Here is an 18,516-nt window from a genome sequence, read left to right as displayed (position 1 = left end):
CTAACTCTCTTCAATTCTATGAAGGCTGAGAGAGGTGAGGAAGCTGCAGAAGAAAAGTTTGAATCTAGCAGAGGTTGGTTCATGAGGTTTAAGGAAAGAAGCCATCTCCGTAACATCAAAGCGCAAGGTGAAGCAGCAAGTGCCGATATAGAAGTTGCAGCAAGTTATCCAGGAGATCCAGCTAAGATAATTAATGAAGGTGGCTACACTAAACAATAGATTTTCAGTGTTGACAAAACAGTCTTATATTGGAAGGAGATGCCATAGCCAGAGAACAGAAGTCAATGCCTGGCTTCAAAGCTTCAAAGGACAGGCTGACTCTCTTGTTAGGGGCCAATGCAGCTGATGACGTTAAGCTGAAGCCATATGCTCTCTTACCATTCCAAAAATCCTAGGGCCCTTAAGAATTATGCTAAATCATAATCTAAACATAAACTTTAGTTAAAAAAAAAAATATATATATATATAAATCAGTAGAATACCATATTACAAATGCCCAGAAATACAGAATAAAGATCAGAAACTGCTTGGAAATATTTCTAACACTTTTGGGGATTATACTCATAATCTAATAAAGATTATGAACTAGCACAATCATTACTGGGGCCAACATTTCAAAATTCACCTGTCAAAGCTAACACCAGGAGAGTATTATACACATAGAATTGAGAAACAGATAATCTTTACTTCAGAAAATCACAGTCCTACAGAGTATTGCTCTCATTATTTAGCTAGTATAAGGGTCAATCTGTCTCACTGAGGCATGTATCTACCTTTGCGCCATTAACATCTTATCTGAAATGCTTTCCAGTTTTTTGGTACCTGTTGAAAACCTGTGCTCTATAAATGGAACAACAAAGCCTGGATGACAGCACATCTGTTTACAACATAGTTTACTGAGTATTCGACGCCCACTGTTGAGATCTATGGCTCAGAAAAAAAGATTCCTTTCAAAATATTGACAATGATCATCGACAATGCACCTGGTCACCAAGAGCTCTAATGGAGATATACAATGAGATTAATGTTGTTTTCATGCCTGCTAACACAACATCCACTCTGCAGCCCATGGATCAAGGAGTAATTTCAACTTTCAAATCTTATTATTTAAGAAATACATTTCATAAGGCTATAGGTGCCATCGATAGTAATTCCTCTGATGGATCTGGGCAAAGTCAATTGAAAACCTTCTGGAAAGTAGTCACCATTCTAGATGCCACTAAGAGCATTCATGATTCATGGGAAGAGGTCAAAATATCAACATTAACGGGACTTTGGAAGAAGTTGATTCCAACCCTCATGGATGACTGAGGGGATCAAGACTTCAGTGGACAAAGTAACTGCAGATGTGGTGGAAATAGCAAGAGAACTAGAATTAGAAGTGGAGCCTGAAGATGTGATGAATTGCTGCAATCTCATGATAAAACTTTCATGGATGAGGAGTTGCTTCTTATGGATGAGCAAAGAAAGTGGTTTCTTGAGATGGAATCTACTCCTGGTGAAGATGCTGTGAAGATTGTTGAAATGACAAGAAAGGATTTAGAACATTACATAAACTTAGTTGATAAAACAGTGGCAGAGTTTGAGAGGATTGACTCCAATTTTGAAAGAAGTTCTACTGCAGGTAAAATGCTATCAAACAGCATTGCCTGCTACAGAGAAGTCATTCGTGAAAGGAAGAATCAATTGATGTGGCACACTTCATTGTTCATTACTGCCTTATTTTAAGAAATGGCTACAGCCACCCCAACCTTTCAGCAGCAACCATCCTGATCAGTCAGCAGCCAAGGACATTGAGGCAGGACCCTTCACCAGCAAAAAGATTACATACAACTCACTGAAGCCTCAGATGATGGTTAGCATTTTTCAGCAGTAAAGTTTTGTTTTTTTTTTCTCTGCTGCGCCCCGCAGCATGTGGGAATCTTATTTCCCCCGACCAGGGATCGAACGCGCACCCACTGCATTGGCAGCCCGGAGTTGTAACCACTGGACTGCCAGGGAAGTCCCGGCAGTAAAGTATATTTAAATTAAGGTATGTACATCGTTTTTAGACATAATGCTATTGCACATTTAATAGACTACAGTGAAGTGTAAGCCTAACTTTTATATGCACCGGGAAACCAAAAAAATTTGTTACCCGCTTTTTTGAGATGTTTGCTTTATTGCAATGTATCCGCAATATCTCTGAGGTATTCCTGCAGAACTAACTGTCCTCTGATTTGGTTCATCATGATCATGCTTGAGCTTTGGGAGATAGTAGGCTATGAGTGAAAATTACAAGAGCTGTTTCACAAAAATCTCCATGAAACAATGAAAGCCCAAGTCAACACCAGGTTGTAACTTACCTAACAGAGAATGACACATATTGGGGTGAGAAGATTCTTCTACTCCTAGATATACAAGATTTTTTTTTAAGTTTTTTTAAATTAGGAGAACTACACATAAAAATCCAGATTTCTGACTTCTCTTACAGAGTCAGAAGATCTGTCCCCAGTGGTAACTATTAGCCCCCTTTAGACATAGATATGCTATTTGCCACAGTCCCCACCACTCCCTATTGTTGTACATCTAGCCTGCTTCACTCATTGATCTGCTTGACCCCTGTAAGAATTTGACTTTATGACCCCTGGCTAATAGGTTCAGGAAAGTAGTCATGATCATGGTGATGACAGGCGTAAAGTTGGTGAACTATTTGGTAATAGTTGTAAGCTATTTTCAATGATTCAAAAAGCCTGATTGCAATGATTATATTGCTAACCTCTAAAAAACTGCACAGGTTAACTATAGTACGAGATTTATTTTCTTTTAAATGGAATTACGTCAAGTGGGTAATTGTATTGTCATAAAAGAAACTTAGACTGACAAGTAGGTATCATTGATAAATGTTTTTTAAATTGGGAAAACAGATGACTCTTATTTAATAAATAAAATTTGTTTGATAGACCAGTTTTTTCAAAATATGGGGCCCAAGAAGGAGAATAATCATTATGAAAGTTGTCCTTATTGATAGGAAGGTTGAGAAGGGAGCAACTGGATTTTTCTGTCACTTCTCCACTGGTATTTGTAGTCCAAAGGGTCAAAACCAGATGAGGGAATGTTGGAATTCCACGTACCTCACAGTAGGTAGAGAAAACATTGGGGAAAGGTTATGGAGTTTCTTTGTTTTTTTAATTTTATTATTTTTTAATTGAAGTATAGTTGATTTACATATGGGGTTTCTTTTGAGTCCTGGAATTTCACATCTTTCTAAGACAGGCTCTAGGCTAACTTCTAATTTTAAATAATAGACATAGTTTTAGTACAGACTCTGTTTCAAAACTGTAAGGCAAAATGAGAGGCAATGACTATTTATAATATGGCTGTGCTCTGTTAAAACTAGTTAAGGTTGCTTCTCTGTGCTAATGTACAAGGTCATTGTATTTAACAAGGGTGAAGAAACTCTTTCCTGATGACCTGTAATTAATTCTCAGGGATATTTATATGTCCTAGAACAAAGCTGATTCATAACTCTGCTAGGTGGGGCGAAGGTATTACATTTTCAGTCTTTCTTGTCAACTCCTTTAGACATTTAACTGAACTATGTGGAGATCTTCTGAGGATCACAGAATTTTCAAGCTAAAATGAAAATGAATCTTAATCCTCCTCTTAATCCAACCTCCTTATTTTCCAAAGGCCCAAGAGGGGGAAAAGCGCTTGCCCAAGGTAACACAGCCAAGACTGGAACTCAGATCTCCTGATTCCAAGTCCAATTAAATATGTTAAGTTTTTCTGTTTCCTCTTCCACTTTAAACTATCCCACTCCACCATTTTTTAATTTCTCGTTTCCAGGGTTCTACTTAATTGTCTAACCTTTCAGATTTGCACAATCCTCCTACCTTATCCTTACAGCATTTTCACAGGGCTTCCAAATTCTAATTTGAGAAATCCTGAATGAGGGGCATGATCTGAAGGCTTCCCCACAAAACCTACTAGGGCCTCCAAGAAGACAGAGAAATCTGTGAACCACAGTTTTTAATGGTCTCTCTCTCCATTTCATGCTGACGTTTCCAAGGAAGCAAAGAGGAGCCTAACAAGAGGATGTGTCTGTCCTTCTTAGAAACAAAAGACTGTTAAGATTTAATACATTCTGCTCATTTCTTCTCTTTGCTTCTAAGGAAATAAAGGGATTTTAACCACCTGTCTGACAGCAGCTCTCTCTCTTTCTCTTTCGCTGTGGCACATTTAGCTCCTGCAACATTAGACAAAAAATTTTTTTCTAAGATACAGTGAGAGCACAGCAGAGACAATCAAGGGTGCTTCTGGCCAAGGCTGCCTCTCCCTATAACCCACCCCAGCTGTGTGGGAAACTGAAGCAGAGACTCTTACAGGGAAAAAAATGAAGAAAGAATGGAAGTGGGGAAAGTCAGTGATAAATAATAAGAGAGCTGCAATTTTAAATTGAGGTATATGAGAAGAGTACAGGCTGATTCATAATATCGCTGGATCTATGCAAATGGCTATGCAAAAAGAACAAAGGATACTAGGAAACAAACATGCTATCCCCTGTCCCCTGACGTTTTCATCTTCATCACCACACAAAACTCACAAAGTTTGTGACTGTTAACCACAATAAGATGAGAAAAATAAGGACATATGTTGTTTTTTATAATACTGAATTTTTTCCATTTAAAGGAATACCTTATATTCTGAGATTATATCCTTCCTTTTTCAGTCCTAGAACATTTCTTTTTTGAAATGACAGTGAAGGTAGATATAATTGATATTACTTATGTGTTTCCTTGGCAACTTTAGAAATTGATCCCTCTATGTTGCCCCATCCCCCAGTTTTTTTTGGTAGTGTACTGATTTGTGAAACCCAAATGTCTGTTAATCTCCTACCTAGAAGAATACACACTAAAAGTAAATGGTTACCAATCTTTTCAGGACAAATTTCAATTAATTAACATATCCTTCAAGGAGAAGACTTTAAAAATCTTATCTTTCAATCTTTACAGCTTTCTTCCTGAAAGTGTTCTTGCAAGTATATTAAATTAGTCATAACAACTGCTGCTAAGTGCTTAATGAAACACTTCATAACCTCTGACAATTTGACAGGAATGAATTTAATAATAGCAATAAATACAGATGGGACTACATAAATCAAGGAAGTCCTGAAGCAAAACTCTTGCTGTATTAGATGTCATCTTGGCTTTTTCATCTGAAATGAATCAAGAAATTAATTATAATGGTGATCACAACACTAAGAAAAAAAATCGAAACAAAATTCATACTCTTGGAAAGAATGCCTCTGTTCTTTTTAGCCACTGCCCACTTCAGGTATGCTGGAGCCAACAGTCTGAAGGAAGCTCCAAAGAGAAGGTGATATTTAGAATGAGGAATGTGGCTTCTGACCTGGTTGTGAAGGAGAATGCAGCAGTGGCTTCCCCCAGGGTAAGCTCTCTCAGACATTTACATTGTGTGGCAATAAAAGGCAGTTGCACAAGCATTAGCCTGAAATTGCTTAAAGAAAGAGTAGGCTCAAGACCAAAGGTGTTGTCAGTTCTAAGCAACCTTCCAACCTAGCCTCACCTGTCTTCCTCTAAAGTGGAGGCAGATTCTCCTCCACCCTCCATTCTCCTCTGAACCACTTCACCTTCTAGCACCTTCCATCTCAGGAGGAGTTTGCCCAGGATGGGCTTTATGATGCACACCACTGACTGCTACCCATCTGCTTATGGAAAATCATTGACCCCAGCCCAGAGTACTTACAGAGCTGTTCTGCTTTGAAGATCTTTATCCTTTATGCAGAGCTAAAAGCAAACATGACAAGGGCAATGAATTTGCCTGTTTTGCTAAGGCCCATGGATAAACATTTTGAATGCATCAATGTGGCTCAAGGGACAGGAAACCCAAATGTCTGTTAATCGTCTATGTAGAAAAATACATACCAATACAGAGGTGGCTGGGAATACAGCCACATCTGCACTGGTCTAGGTCTTATTTCTTTGACCACATTAATCATTTTTATTTAACCTAAGAAAATGTAATTCCACACTGGCCTTTTCTTAGAGGCTTTCTGCCACATTTGCCTGCCTTTGGCACTGGATTAACTGGTGGAGTCAAATGCATAGCATTTGCAGGTCCTCTGCATCATGCTAACCAACAAGGTTAACCATTCAACAATTCAACCTCCAGCCCACCACAGCCAGGGCATGTGGCTGTACTCAAGAGGTGAGCAGTAAGTGCCATCTTTTTCACACAGATCTCTGAATCCAGAGCAGATGTGCCTCTATATTTATTTATTTATTTATTGTACCAAAGGAACCATAGCAACAATAAAGAGAAATTTAAAAGGAAGAAAAATCAGCACCTACTTCTAACACCACAGCTATTTTCATTCAGGTCTTGTCCATATGAACTTCTATTCTTCTACTCTATTCTTGTAAAGCTGTACTCATAATAGATGTACAATTTTTATTCCCTTGAGCAACTTGCATTTTAGATCTCATGGTAGAGAGATCAGATTGTTCAAGTATGGTTTCTAATTCTATAGTCACTTATATAGCCAGTTCTCTGCCTTTATTTAGATGACTTTTTAGCTTAGAATACTTAGATACCTTCATTATTCTTTTTCTTCTGGCAATCAGTCCAAATAACAAGGTCAGAAAGACCACAATACATGCAGCAATAATGGGTTCTTTTGGTACAGATGAAGCTTTATCTGTTGGAAGTGCAAACACAGGAAACGAGAAAGTTAACATTTATATGCTTCTAATTTATGTACTTCTAGTATGTCCCAGCCACGGTGCCTTGCACTTAACATTTTTCCTCTTAATTAAAATTCTCCAAACCATCCCGAAGAGTATTATTATCATTTTTTTTTATAGGCGAGGAACCAGGGGCTTTGAGTTTACTTGTCCAAAGTCACAGAACTAGTAACTAGCAGAGACAGGCTTTGAATCCATTCCTTCTTGGAAGGATAATTTACTGTAATATGAATAACTCCCCAAAGTCAGATCATTTTGTGCTTGATCCATAATTTTTGCCATGCAGAAAGCAGAAGTAGGCTGAAATCAATGCTTTTTCCTGCCATTTGAAAAGCCTGAAAGATGTTGGGAGGTATCCTCGAGGGAGAAAGAGAGGGAGGAAGGTTTTAAGAGCAAGAAGAGAAAAGGTGAGGAAGCTGCTGGACTAAGGAGAGAGGAACAGTGGGACCCTTGTAGCTGTGCTGTGATAGTGCCCCAAGTAGGTGACAAGACATTATACAGGGTGGCTGCATAGTGCCCCTAGGAAAGTAGAACTCTAAGCATCAGCCTTCCCAATCTTGGCAAAGATTTTCATCTTTCTCTAAATGATATGGAAGAACAGAGAGTCTACTTCTAACTTGGGCTAGGAAGACACCAGCCACCTAGAAGTGAAAGCCCATTCCCTTGTTTTATGAACACCAGGTAAGCTCAGAGCCATTTTGTACTACAGGTGCAGTCCCTGTGCTTGTAAGCTTTCCAAGAGCCTATGAAAATATTTGAGACCGGAAACAAAAAGTATTGGCTCCAAAATATGAAAATAAAGTGGCAAAGTTAATCAAAATTCATAAATGTTTAAGCATCTATAAAATGTAACTTTGTGTCGACTATCACCCAACTGTTAAATAATAATAATAACGTTTAAAACTTAAGAACCAAATTAATAACTTATTTATAGAAAACTTCAAAATGTATGCAAGTTTTAAATACCCTTTCAAATTTTTACAGCCAAAAAGTATCCTTAATACTTCATTTTAATATATTTTATATGGGGTGAAACTTACAAAAGTAAGAGTGCTAAGGTCAACAAAGGTATTTAAATGACTCTGTCTAAGCTCCTGGATTCTGATGCCACCCTAGGAGGGAAAGAGGCTCCAATCATGGCTAAGATAAAATTTTTGGAATTTATAGGAAACAAAGAGTGTGCTATTTATTGTATAATTGAGTTTGTAGAGTGAATGAAATCAATAGATTTTTGTTAAATGACTACTGTGTGTTAGGTGCTGTTCTTAGCCCTGAAAAAATAGGACAGGCATGGAAGGCTCCTGTCTCTGAGGAGCTCATTTTTTAGTGGGAGAGACTGACATTAAAAAAAAAAAAACTACTGCAGATTGAGATAGTGTTGTAAAGGACAAAGTGTTATGAGATAGTATATGAAGGGTGAAAGGAAGAGAGAAGGGGAAGAGAAGACTTTTGATTAATCTAAGTTCAAAGCCCAAGCCCTATACGCCTCAAGATTATGAAATGGGGTTTATCCCTCCATAATTGTATGACACACTAACTATTTACCTTTTAACTGTTTTCTTCTCCATTATGTGTCCGGCTCAGGATAATTTTAGGGAGTAGATTAAGCATCTTTTACTTTTGCTCTCTTTTGGCTGTTGCTAAAAATTATTCTCATGAGGGTATGGGTGGCACCAACCCTCTGGAGAAGCTCTGCTCAATGGGATTTCTTTTTTTTTTTTTTTTAATATTTATGTATTTGGCTGCACTGGGTCTTAGTTGCGGCATGCGGGATCTTTAGTTGCAGCATGTGGGATCTAGTTCCCTGACCAGGGATTGAACCCGGGCCCCCTGCATTTGTAGCACAGAGTCTTAGCCACTGGACCACCAGGGAAGTCCCTGGGACTTCTTGTAAACCCTGACTCTGTAATAGCCAGCCCTGGGACACACCAAAGGGCCTCTTACTGGAGACCCCATGAACTTACAGTGCCAAGAAAAGATGTCAAAATGAAGGAGAGGCAAAGGTGGTACAGTTGGGGGAAAAAATCAGAACTCAGTCATAGATCAGAATATTTTTACCAAGCTGAATAAAATGAAGCCACACGTGACAGCTTTCACTCCATAAACAAACTGAAATAAACTGCCTGACCCGCTGGCTCACTTTGGATTCCAAGTTTCTGTTGAAAGTGAGTTTGGAAAGTGTAACTGCATCTCTTCCCTTTACTCTCTTATTTATAACCAGATCTGGTATTTCCACCCAACCTATCCCAGCCCATATTCATTATGGTAAAATAATCTCAACACGTGGCTAAAATCTTGCGCTCAAGAAAAGATCCGTGATGTCATTTCTCACTTTGCACAGCCTCATTTAGAAACTACCCCACTGAGCTGTGAAGCTGGGAGAGCTCATGGCAAACCTGGCATTTAGCCTGAGCGCCAGCATCGGAGTGCTTATGCTCCTAAGGCAGCTAATAGCCAGGCAAGTAATAACGCAGGAAGAAATGAGAAAAACCAGTTGGTTTGGAAGAGCTCAACCCAAAACAGGATCCTGCCCACCTGAAAGCTAATTTGCCAAGCTGGCATCCTGCTTGCCACACAAGCTGTATGTTCAATGTGACATAGAGCAATTATGATTCCTTCTTAACCAAGAGTTTGTGGGTTTGGTTTTTAAAGCAAGTAGCCCCTGGGCATACTGTCACTGTTCTGCAGGACAAATTACTGAACGCACCAGTAATCACAGTGATGGGCATTCAACTGGCAGCCCTTCCTACCCACAGCCGCTCTATTGATACCATAATAAGAAGCCCTATGGTCATATGTCCAACGCTTCTGGCTGGGGCTCAATTGGCTTCCTGAGGACTGGCAAGAAAGGCAATGAGTGGCACAGAGAGGCAAATGACAAAGTGAATGATGTTCTAACAAGATATAGGAGCCTCAGCTTGTTTGGCTGCTTCTAGCATTCTGGGCCCAGACCAGGAAATGTGTGCGTGAGCATTATCTGCATCTGCCACTCCAGGTATCTCGCCTTCCTCTTTCTATATGAGTGAGAAATAAGAGGAGGGAAAGACACTTGGAGCTTCTTTTGTTCCTTGTTATTGCAGAGATCATAAACCTGGGTAGAAGAAGCATGAAGCCAAGAGAAAGAAGTTGTTTCCCCCATTCTCCCCCACTCCCTTTTCTGATTAGCCTATAGGTTACAATTTCAGAGTTAGGAGTGATTTTATAGATCTATTTTCTTATCTAGTCAGTATATTTTTCCCCTATGTGTTTATGACTTCTCTTCTGTTTGTCACTAAGCTGTTAACTCAAAAGTCCAGTTCCGGATTTCCCGGGTGGCTCAGTGGTTAAGAATCCGCCTGCCCATGCAGGGAACATGGGTTCCAACCCCAGTCCGGGAAGATCCCACATGCCGCGGAGCAACTAAGCCCGTGCGCCACGACTACTGAGCCTGTGCTCTAGAGCCTGCAAGCCACAACTACTGAGTCCGCGTGCCACAACTACTGAAGCCTGCGCGCCTAGGGCCCTTGCTCTGCAACAAGAGAAGCGACCGCAATGAGAAGCCCACGCACCGCAACGAAGAGTAGCCCCCGCTCGCCGCAACTAGAGAAAGCCCGCGCGCAGCAATGAAGACCCAACGCAGCCAAACAAACAAAAAAAAAGTCCAGTTCCTACAAACCTTGTTGCCCAGGAAAATTCATGGAAATACTCCTCCATAAAAGCCAACCAGAACTGTCTTCTACTACTTGATTCTAGAAAAGGACCTTTGCTCAAAAAGCAGTATCCTATATGGAATGGGAATAATTCCCCTAAAAGAAACAACTAGAATTCCTTGGATCGAGATAATTCTCCAAAGAAAATCCTAGCTACTAATCATAATTGTCATCATCATTTGTTGTCACAAAAAATATTTACTGAGCATCTCTCTGAGTTTTGTACTATGCTAGATATTACTTAAAAAGAGAGTTACCTTTGTGGATGGACCTCAAAAGTATTACGCTCTCTGTCGATTTGACAGAGAAAGACAAATACTGTATGTTATCACTTATATGTGGAAAAAAAATAAATGAATGTATAAAACAAAACAGAAACAGACTCACAGATATAGAAAACAAACTAGTGGATACTAGTGAGGAGAGGGAAGGAGGGAGGGGCAAGATAGGGCTATAGGATTATGAGATACAAACTCTGTGTATAAGCAGCAAGGATATATTGTACAACACAGGGAAATATAGCCATTGTTTTGTAATAATGTGAAAGGGAGTATAATCTATAAAAATATTAAATCACTACGCTGTACACCTGAAACTAACATAATATGGTAAATCAACTATATTTCAATAAATAAACAAGAGAGTTACCTTTGACAATAAGGTGAAAGTCCTTGGTCTTCGTTTCCATAAGTGAATTTGCAATACAGCTGTAGGTTCCGTTGTCAGATTTCTTGACTTTGTTGATTGACAGTTGAAGATACTCACTTGTCTGTTGGAGTTGGTGATGGTTTTTCTCTAAATTAAAGACGCCACTGTTTTTGTACCACATCATTTGAGCCTGGGGGTTGGATTTCACATTGCAAACCAACTTCACATCACTGCCTTCCTCAGCTGTTTGGAAGTCGTTTCCACTTAGGAGAGGAGGAACTGCAAGACGCAAGCATTTAAGTTTAATTAGCAGATAAGCAGTAGTTTATTGCCAGTGTTCAAGATGTCCCTTCAGTCTATCTCATGTAGTCATTCATTTATTTGACAAAACTTTATTGAGTACCTACTGTATGACAAGCACTGGGCTAGGAACCAGGGGTACAATGGTAAATAACATACATCCATTTTCAAACTTAATAGCACTTTTAATGTGGTGGGGAAGACAAACCATGAAACAAATGTATATAATAATGAATCTGTATTAAGTAGACAATTTGTAACACATGGAAGAATACCCATACTTGCCCTGGCCAGAGATTTACCAACGCATATTTGCATTTCCTCAATGATCTTCTAGAAATAATGTCCTTCTCTCAGAAGGCACTCCAATCGTGGCAACTCTGGCATCCATGGAAGAAGAGCATAACCTCGAGTCCCTCTCAACCTTCTGTGTGAGCAACTTCTTATTCCCTTCATGATAAGGACATCTGTAGACCCATAGATTGTCAAACACATTTATCTTCACCAAATAATTCCAACCCTTACTACCACCAGGGCTTTCCAACATCTAGGGGGAGAAATGGCTGAGCTGACTCTCCCCTCTTCTCCATGCTCCTTGCATTTTTTTGGCCAAGGTACAGAAGAGTAATAAAATGCATGAAAAGTGGGCAGTAGGAAAGAGATAGACGCAGAGAAGGAGGGAAAAAAGGAGCTTGTATAATCTGCACACTGAATAATTAGACCCTGAGTAGGCTGTGCTATTAATAGCCCTCTCAGAAGAATGACATTTTATTGCTCTTTGGAATGTGTTTGAATTCTGTATCCATGTCCAACAAGAATGTTATATGGTATTCAGATAGTTGTTCCTTTTTATTTAACTATTTAAAATCAATTTTTAAGCATATCGGCTCTATATGAGCATTCCCTTTTAAAAGTATTAGTACATTTCAGATAAAGTTAAGGTTCTCCTTGACCCCATCCTGGTCACTTCCTGACTCCCCAGAGACACCCAGTGCTATGCATTTGATGTAAATACTTGCAGATCTTTTTTTTTTAAATAGTATTTTAAAAATACATATGATATACCCATAGGAAATATATTGTATTGCTCTAGGAGGGTGAGAAGTGTTTACATAAAAGACTTCACTCTCTCAACAATTGCACGCTTTGAGATATAGTCATGTTGAACCACAGAATTCCAGCTCATTGCTTTTAGAGTGCTATAGTATAATATCTGACTCTTTAATTATTTTATTTTGATGGGTATCAGGTTATTTTCATTTTAAAATGCTAAACAGTGCTTCAATAAACATCCTTGTAAAAAAAAGAATGGGCTCAGGACAGAACCCTGTGTAGTGGCTATAATCTAAAGACTAAAAGCAAAAGGAGAAAAATGTGACCAGATATTCAGCAAATATTTGAATAAAATCTAAAAGGAAAAGTCAAAAAAAAAATCCTTGTATATGTCTCTTTATGCATATGTGCATATGTTTCTCTAAGGTTAACATCTCAAAGCAGAAACGCTGGGTCATAGGGTAGGTGCACTTTAAATTTTGATAGATATTGCAAAAGAGGTGGTCTCAATTTATACTTTCAGCAACAACGTATAAAAGAAGTTTCTGGGGCTTCCCCGGTGGCGCAGTGGTTGAGAATCCGCCTGCCATTGCAGGGGACACGGGTTCGATCCCTGGTCCGGGAAGATCCCACATGCCGCGGAGCAACTAAGCTCGTGTGCCAGAACTACTGAGCCTGTGCTCTAGAGCCCGTGAGCCACAACTACTGAGCCCGCGTGCCGCAACTACTGAAGCCCACGCGCCTAGAGCCCGTGCTCCACAATGAGAGAAGCCACTGCAATGAGAAGCCCGCGCACCGCAACGAAGAGTAGCCCCCGCTCGCCGCAACTAGAGAAAGCCCGTGCACAGCAACGAAGACCCAACACAGCCAAAAAAATAAATTAAAAAAATAAATTAATTAAAAAAAAAAAAGTTTCTGCACACCCTCCTCCAAATAGTGTATTATCAAGCTTCCATTGAGTTCTTGGTCTGCAATTTATAACAATAATCCATAATACTTCTCAAGATTGTACATGATATTCTTGTCACTTTATGACCTTATCTTGATTTATTGATTGATGAGTTTGTGTCAGTTATTGTTACTGTGAATCACTGACCAATTGGTTTTTTTTCTATATATGTGCAACGATGATAATATTAAATGTAGAATCAGGCTGGAAAACGGAAAATCATTTTTTTAAGCCACTGAATCATATTATCGGCATTTCTACTGTGTCTCTCTTAAGAAGTTACAATGGAAAGAGCACTAGATTAGGAGCCTGGGGATTTGTGTTCTGTTCTCAGCTCCAGATGTGATAATTAGGGCCTTCATTCTGGGCCTCAGTTTCCTCGTCTGTCATTTTATAAGGATTACAAAAGCTCCAAGGTATGCTGATAGTCTTGGATTCTAACAAAGTTGCCAAGAGATAGCTTGTTAAAAATCACATTTTATCAATTCATAGGAAATAAAAAACAAAGCTCCTTTGCCCAGAAACATGTAAATGATTCACTCTGGAAGCTCAAGCTGCAGGATGCCGGCAGATTCCAGCACTGGATTCCTTGACATTTTTCCCACCCTTTTATCTCAAGAACAATGGCATCAATTTTTCACAGAAAAGTTTGCTGAGCTCATGGGATCAAATGGCTTTGACATTTTATTACTAGGTTCCAAGTCCAGAGCTCTTTCTACCAGACCACACCATATTATCACCCTTACTCACATCACCCCTCACCACACTATCCACACCCCCCTCACGTAGAACCAGTTTTCCACCCAAACCACCTACATGATCACCTCCATAGACTCATTCAAAGGATGACTAACCTCAAATAGTTCCACCAATGGGTTCCAGTACCTGGAACCCAAATATCAAAGAGCTTCACCTTTGAGGGTTTAAGGTGATGTTAAAAGATTCCCAATGAATGAATATCTTTCTAAGTAGAACACAAAAGCTAGAAAAACTTGGTAAGAAAGAAAAGATTGGTAATTTTAAATACACAAACATTTAAAATTTCAATATGGCAAAAAAAAAGAACTATTTTAAAATGTCAAAAATAAATAGACGAAATACTTATCATTCAAAATGACAAAAGGCTAATTTCCTTAATGTACAAAGCACTTATACAAATCAATAAGAAAAAGGCAAATAATCCAATAGAAAAATGGGTAAAGGACATGAGCAAGCATTTTGCAGACAAGAACCATGAAAAGCTAATGCATTTACGAAAAGGTGAACACCCTCATTCCTGATTTAGAAAATGAAAATAAAATTTCAAGTCAGGCTGGCAGATTCTTAGAGCTTGAGGATACTCAGGCTCATGAGGGTGTGGGAAACAGGCACCCTCATGTGTTGTTGTGGGATCATAAATAGGGCAATTGGGCAGTATCAAGCAAATGTTAAAATACACATACTCTTTAGACCCAGAGTTCATCTACCACTTAGTGTAGTACAGACAACACAGACTAGCAGTTTCTTTCCCCTCACTCACAAGTGACATTCAGCACCACTGAGATGGACGTCGACTGATTCCTCCTCAGCTTGCAGGTAAAGGTGATACCGTTGTCATTTTCACTGATGGAAGTGACACAGACAGAGCTTGAGTTGATTTTGTTTCCAGATTTCAAATCCACTCTCCCATCTTCGCGGTACCAGAGAAGTTCTTCTTCTCTGGTATGGTTTTGAACAGCACAGTTCAGAGATTCTTCGAGGCCAGGCTCAGTGTCCAGAATATAGTTTTCAGTTTTACCATTCACAGTTAAAACAGAACCTGGGAGTGCAGGAAGAAACTATTAAGATAGAGTGAACAATCTAAATGACCATAACAATCTAATTAGACCATAATTAGAGAATTGGTTAAATATATTACATCAGTACAATGAAATGCTCTGCAATGATTAAAAATAGTCATATTGAGCTATGTGATTTTACAAGGAAAAGATCAAAAAGGATTATTAATTTTAAAAAGGAAAAGGTTAAAAAATGATGGTTACCAAATTTTGCTGCACATTGGAATCATCTGGGGATCTTCAAAAACGTACTGATGCCTGGCTCCCGCCCCCAGACGTTCTGACTAATTAATATTAGTGTAACCTGGGCACTGGGGTTTTAAAGAAGCTCCCAGGCAATTCTAGTATGCAGAGAAGTTTGAGAACCACTGGGTTAGAAAACAATATGTATGGAATTACCCCATTTATACACACACACACACACACACACACACACACACACACACACACACATATACATATATATATATGTATACATACATATGTATGGACAAGTCTTGGGAAAATCCTATCTATATATTGACTAGGATTGATAAAAATAGAGAAAACGGTGGAGAAATAGTTACCAGATCTAAACTGTTTATTTCAAGTGCTTGGAAATAGCATAGTAAGGGGATGGGAGTGGGGAAATACAAAGGAGAAAGAAAGAGCAAAATGGAAAAATATTTAAGACATAATATTAGGTGAATAGGCAGAATGTAAAGTACATCTCTAACAATTCCTATAAATATATCAAAATTGAATATGCATATGGGCAAATGTTAATTTGAAAACATTTTTGATTAGATGTTGGGATTATAGACAAATTTGGTTCTGTATATCTGATGTTTCACTATTATATTGACAGTGTAGTAAAATAAGATGTTTAAACATCTGTGGTTTGTGTGGTAAAGTTGTTGTTGTGGAGTGGATGATCAGGATATATAGCAGTTAATTTTTACCTCTGATTTTTAGAAATCCATTGTAACATACCTAAATTTCAGTTTGTACTTTCCTCATTTAGAAGCAAGTAACAAAGCTAAAAAATGACTTTAGCTGCCACAAACTTGCCCCCTATATATCATTTGTTAATATATTCTGTAAATGCATTAACTTTTCCTTTAAAAAGCATGAACTACTGGTGATTGCTGCCTAGCATTTTTTTAAAACCTGGAAGAATATACATCAAAACGTTAAGTGGTTATCTCTTGATGATGGGATTTGGGGGGATTTTTACTTTTCTTTATTCTTTTATATATTTCCTAACTTATATTACAATGACTGCTTATCACTTTTTAAATCAAGAAGGAAAAAGGTATTTCCAGGTTGGGGTGGGGAGCAAACGCAGAAAAGATTTTTGTGTATGTTGTATGCTCAAATAAAGAGCAGACGTTTATTTTAGATATGATTAGTAATGAAATGCATTAAAATGTAGGAAAATTCTGGCTGTGACTCTGGAGAGAATAAAATACTTCACCCTGTCTTATAATATTAGAACCATAAAAATATTTTTCCACTTAATTTTTCAGTATTTTATCTGACTTCTGTACTCTGAACCATACCAGCTGTATAATCATTCCAGTTTGGATTTTGTAATTTCCCAAAGCCCCCAATCATTTTATAATCTGAAATTTTCTTTATTTAAAAAGAGGCCCAAAAGTATTAACTTACTTGTCATCTCATGTGGCAGAAATAAAATCGCTAAGAGAAGACATCTGTACATTTGCATTAGGCTGCTGGTCTTCCATGCCATGTTTAATGAATTTAAGTCTGATCTGCTGGGGAAAAAGAGTGCATTTGGTTCTGCACTTTGGTCTACACTGAGCTTATGAACCTTCCTCTTGTCTATTATATACTTAAAATAAAGTCCCAGATGAGTCATCCCAGTTATAATGGTGCTATTTCTAGTTTTTAATTAAACAATCTTGTTCTGACTACTAAGTTCAAAGTACTTCTAGTATTAGGGGTTTTTTAAAAGACAGCAAAACACGAAACCACAAGGAAATAGGCCATAAAATAGAGGGCAGCTACAGAGCAGCCCCCGGGAAGGTGAAACCAGTCTTCCCCAGAGACATTGATAGAATGTCATTTTAACAGTAGGAAAAGTGAAATTTCCTTTCTGCTCAGGTAGCCTCTGTTGAACAAAGTAATTCTTGTCTTGAAAGCCTCTCTTGGGTCATTTTTCATAAAGTTGCTCTCTGCTAATAGAGGGTTTTTGAAACTGTTCCAAATCCCATAGATTCAAATGGTTTGCACCTTAGAAAAGACTCAATTCGAACGTGGCCTCTAGTTTGTTTTTTTTTTTTTAAAGATTTATTTATTATTTATTTATTTAATTTATTTTTGGCTGTGTCGGGTCTTAGTTGCAGCGCACAGGATCTTTGTTGTGGTGCGTGGGCTTCTCTCTAGTTGTGGCGCGCAGGCTTAGTTGCCCCGCGACATGTGGGATCTTAGTTCCCTGACCAAGGACTGAACCCGTGTTCCCTGCATTGTAAGGCAGATTCTCTACCACTGGACCATCAGTGAAGTCCCAGCCTCAAGCTTTAAACCACATTAATCTCTGCTTTCCCCCTGCCCTCTACTCCCTCATAACACTCTTCCCCCTTGACCCAGTATGGGCTAAAAAGAATAAATAACAAAGGCCTCTTTTCTCCCTTCTTCTGCGCTTTTCCTGCTGCCATCTCTCTCCCAAAGATATTCCCTGCTTCCATCAGGGAGAAACATGTATTTATTACTTCCTTTCAGGAGTTATCACTATCAATACAGTAGAAACACATATGGAATGTTTTCTAAGCAACAGGCAGTGTGCTAAACCCTTTACATACATTATTTCAATCTCAGTTAAGCCCCTAACAAGCTTCTTGAGGTCATTTGTAAAGGTTTTGAGAGATTATATAATTTGACCAAATGTCAAATTACATAATCTGTAAATGTCAGGGTGACGATTCTAACCCAGGACTCCTAAAGCAACGTTCTTCACCATGCTGCTGCCTAGGTGAATATTATCTTCCTTAAAGAAACTGCTGTTAATCCCTTCCCGTCCCTGTCCAATCCAAAGACCTCAGCAACTTGGAGTTTTGTCCTCTTAACACAAATATTAATCTTCAAGAGCTGGAACATACCTATGACTTTTGGGGGTTGGCTCTGCTCCTCCCCAACCCAGGCCTGTCCTGCCAGGAGCAAGTTTCATTCCTGCCAGGCTCACTCTTTCTGGCTGGCAAGTCTTCATCAAACTTTCAGTAAGATGCTATTAGAAATAATATTGATTCTTTTATAATTTAAAAATTTTGTCAATAAGATTTCCAATACAGCGCTGTTAACAGTGGTGATTTCAG

The 18,516-nt window shown here is 38.7% G+C and overlaps 1 protein-coding gene and 1 non-coding gene across 2 annotated transcripts; both read right to left on the bottom strand.

Annotated features, from left to right (window-relative positions):
• Nucleotides 1–5,148: 5,148 nt before the first annotated feature.
• Nucleotides 5,149–16,953, bottom strand: TMIGD1 (transmembrane and immunoglobulin domain containing 1). The gene is made up of 6 exons (XM_061176270.1): nt 16,853–16,953; nt 14,905–15,183; nt 11,084–11,362; nt 6,597–6,700; nt 5,749–5,789; nt 5,149–5,197 (listed from the first exon to the last, which is right to left on the bottom strand). Exons 1-6 carry the CDS (start codon nt 16,932–16,934, stop codon nt 5,194–5,196), a joined length of 789 nt encoding a protein of 262 aa, XP_061032253.1. The 5' UTR covers nt 16,935–16,953; the 3' UTR covers nt 5,149–5,193.
• On the bottom strand, nt 8,547–8,619 carry TRNAC-ACA (transfer RNA cysteine (anticodon ACA)). Its single transcript has one exon. It is a non-coding gene; the product is annotated as a tRNA-Cys (tRNA).
• Nucleotides 16,954–18,516: the final 1,563 nt, after the last annotated feature.

This window comes from Eubalaena glacialis, chromosome 19 (genome assembly GCF_028564815.1).
Source record: "Eubalaena glacialis isolate mEubGla1 chromosome 19, mEubGla1.1.hap2.+ XY, whole genome shotgun sequence".
Lineage (NCBI taxonomy): Eukaryota > Metazoa > Chordata > Mammalia > Artiodactyla > Balaenidae > Eubalaena > Eubalaena glacialis.
Note: the sequence above shows the minus strand (reverse complement) of the source record. Positions and strands in the feature narration are given on the sequence as shown.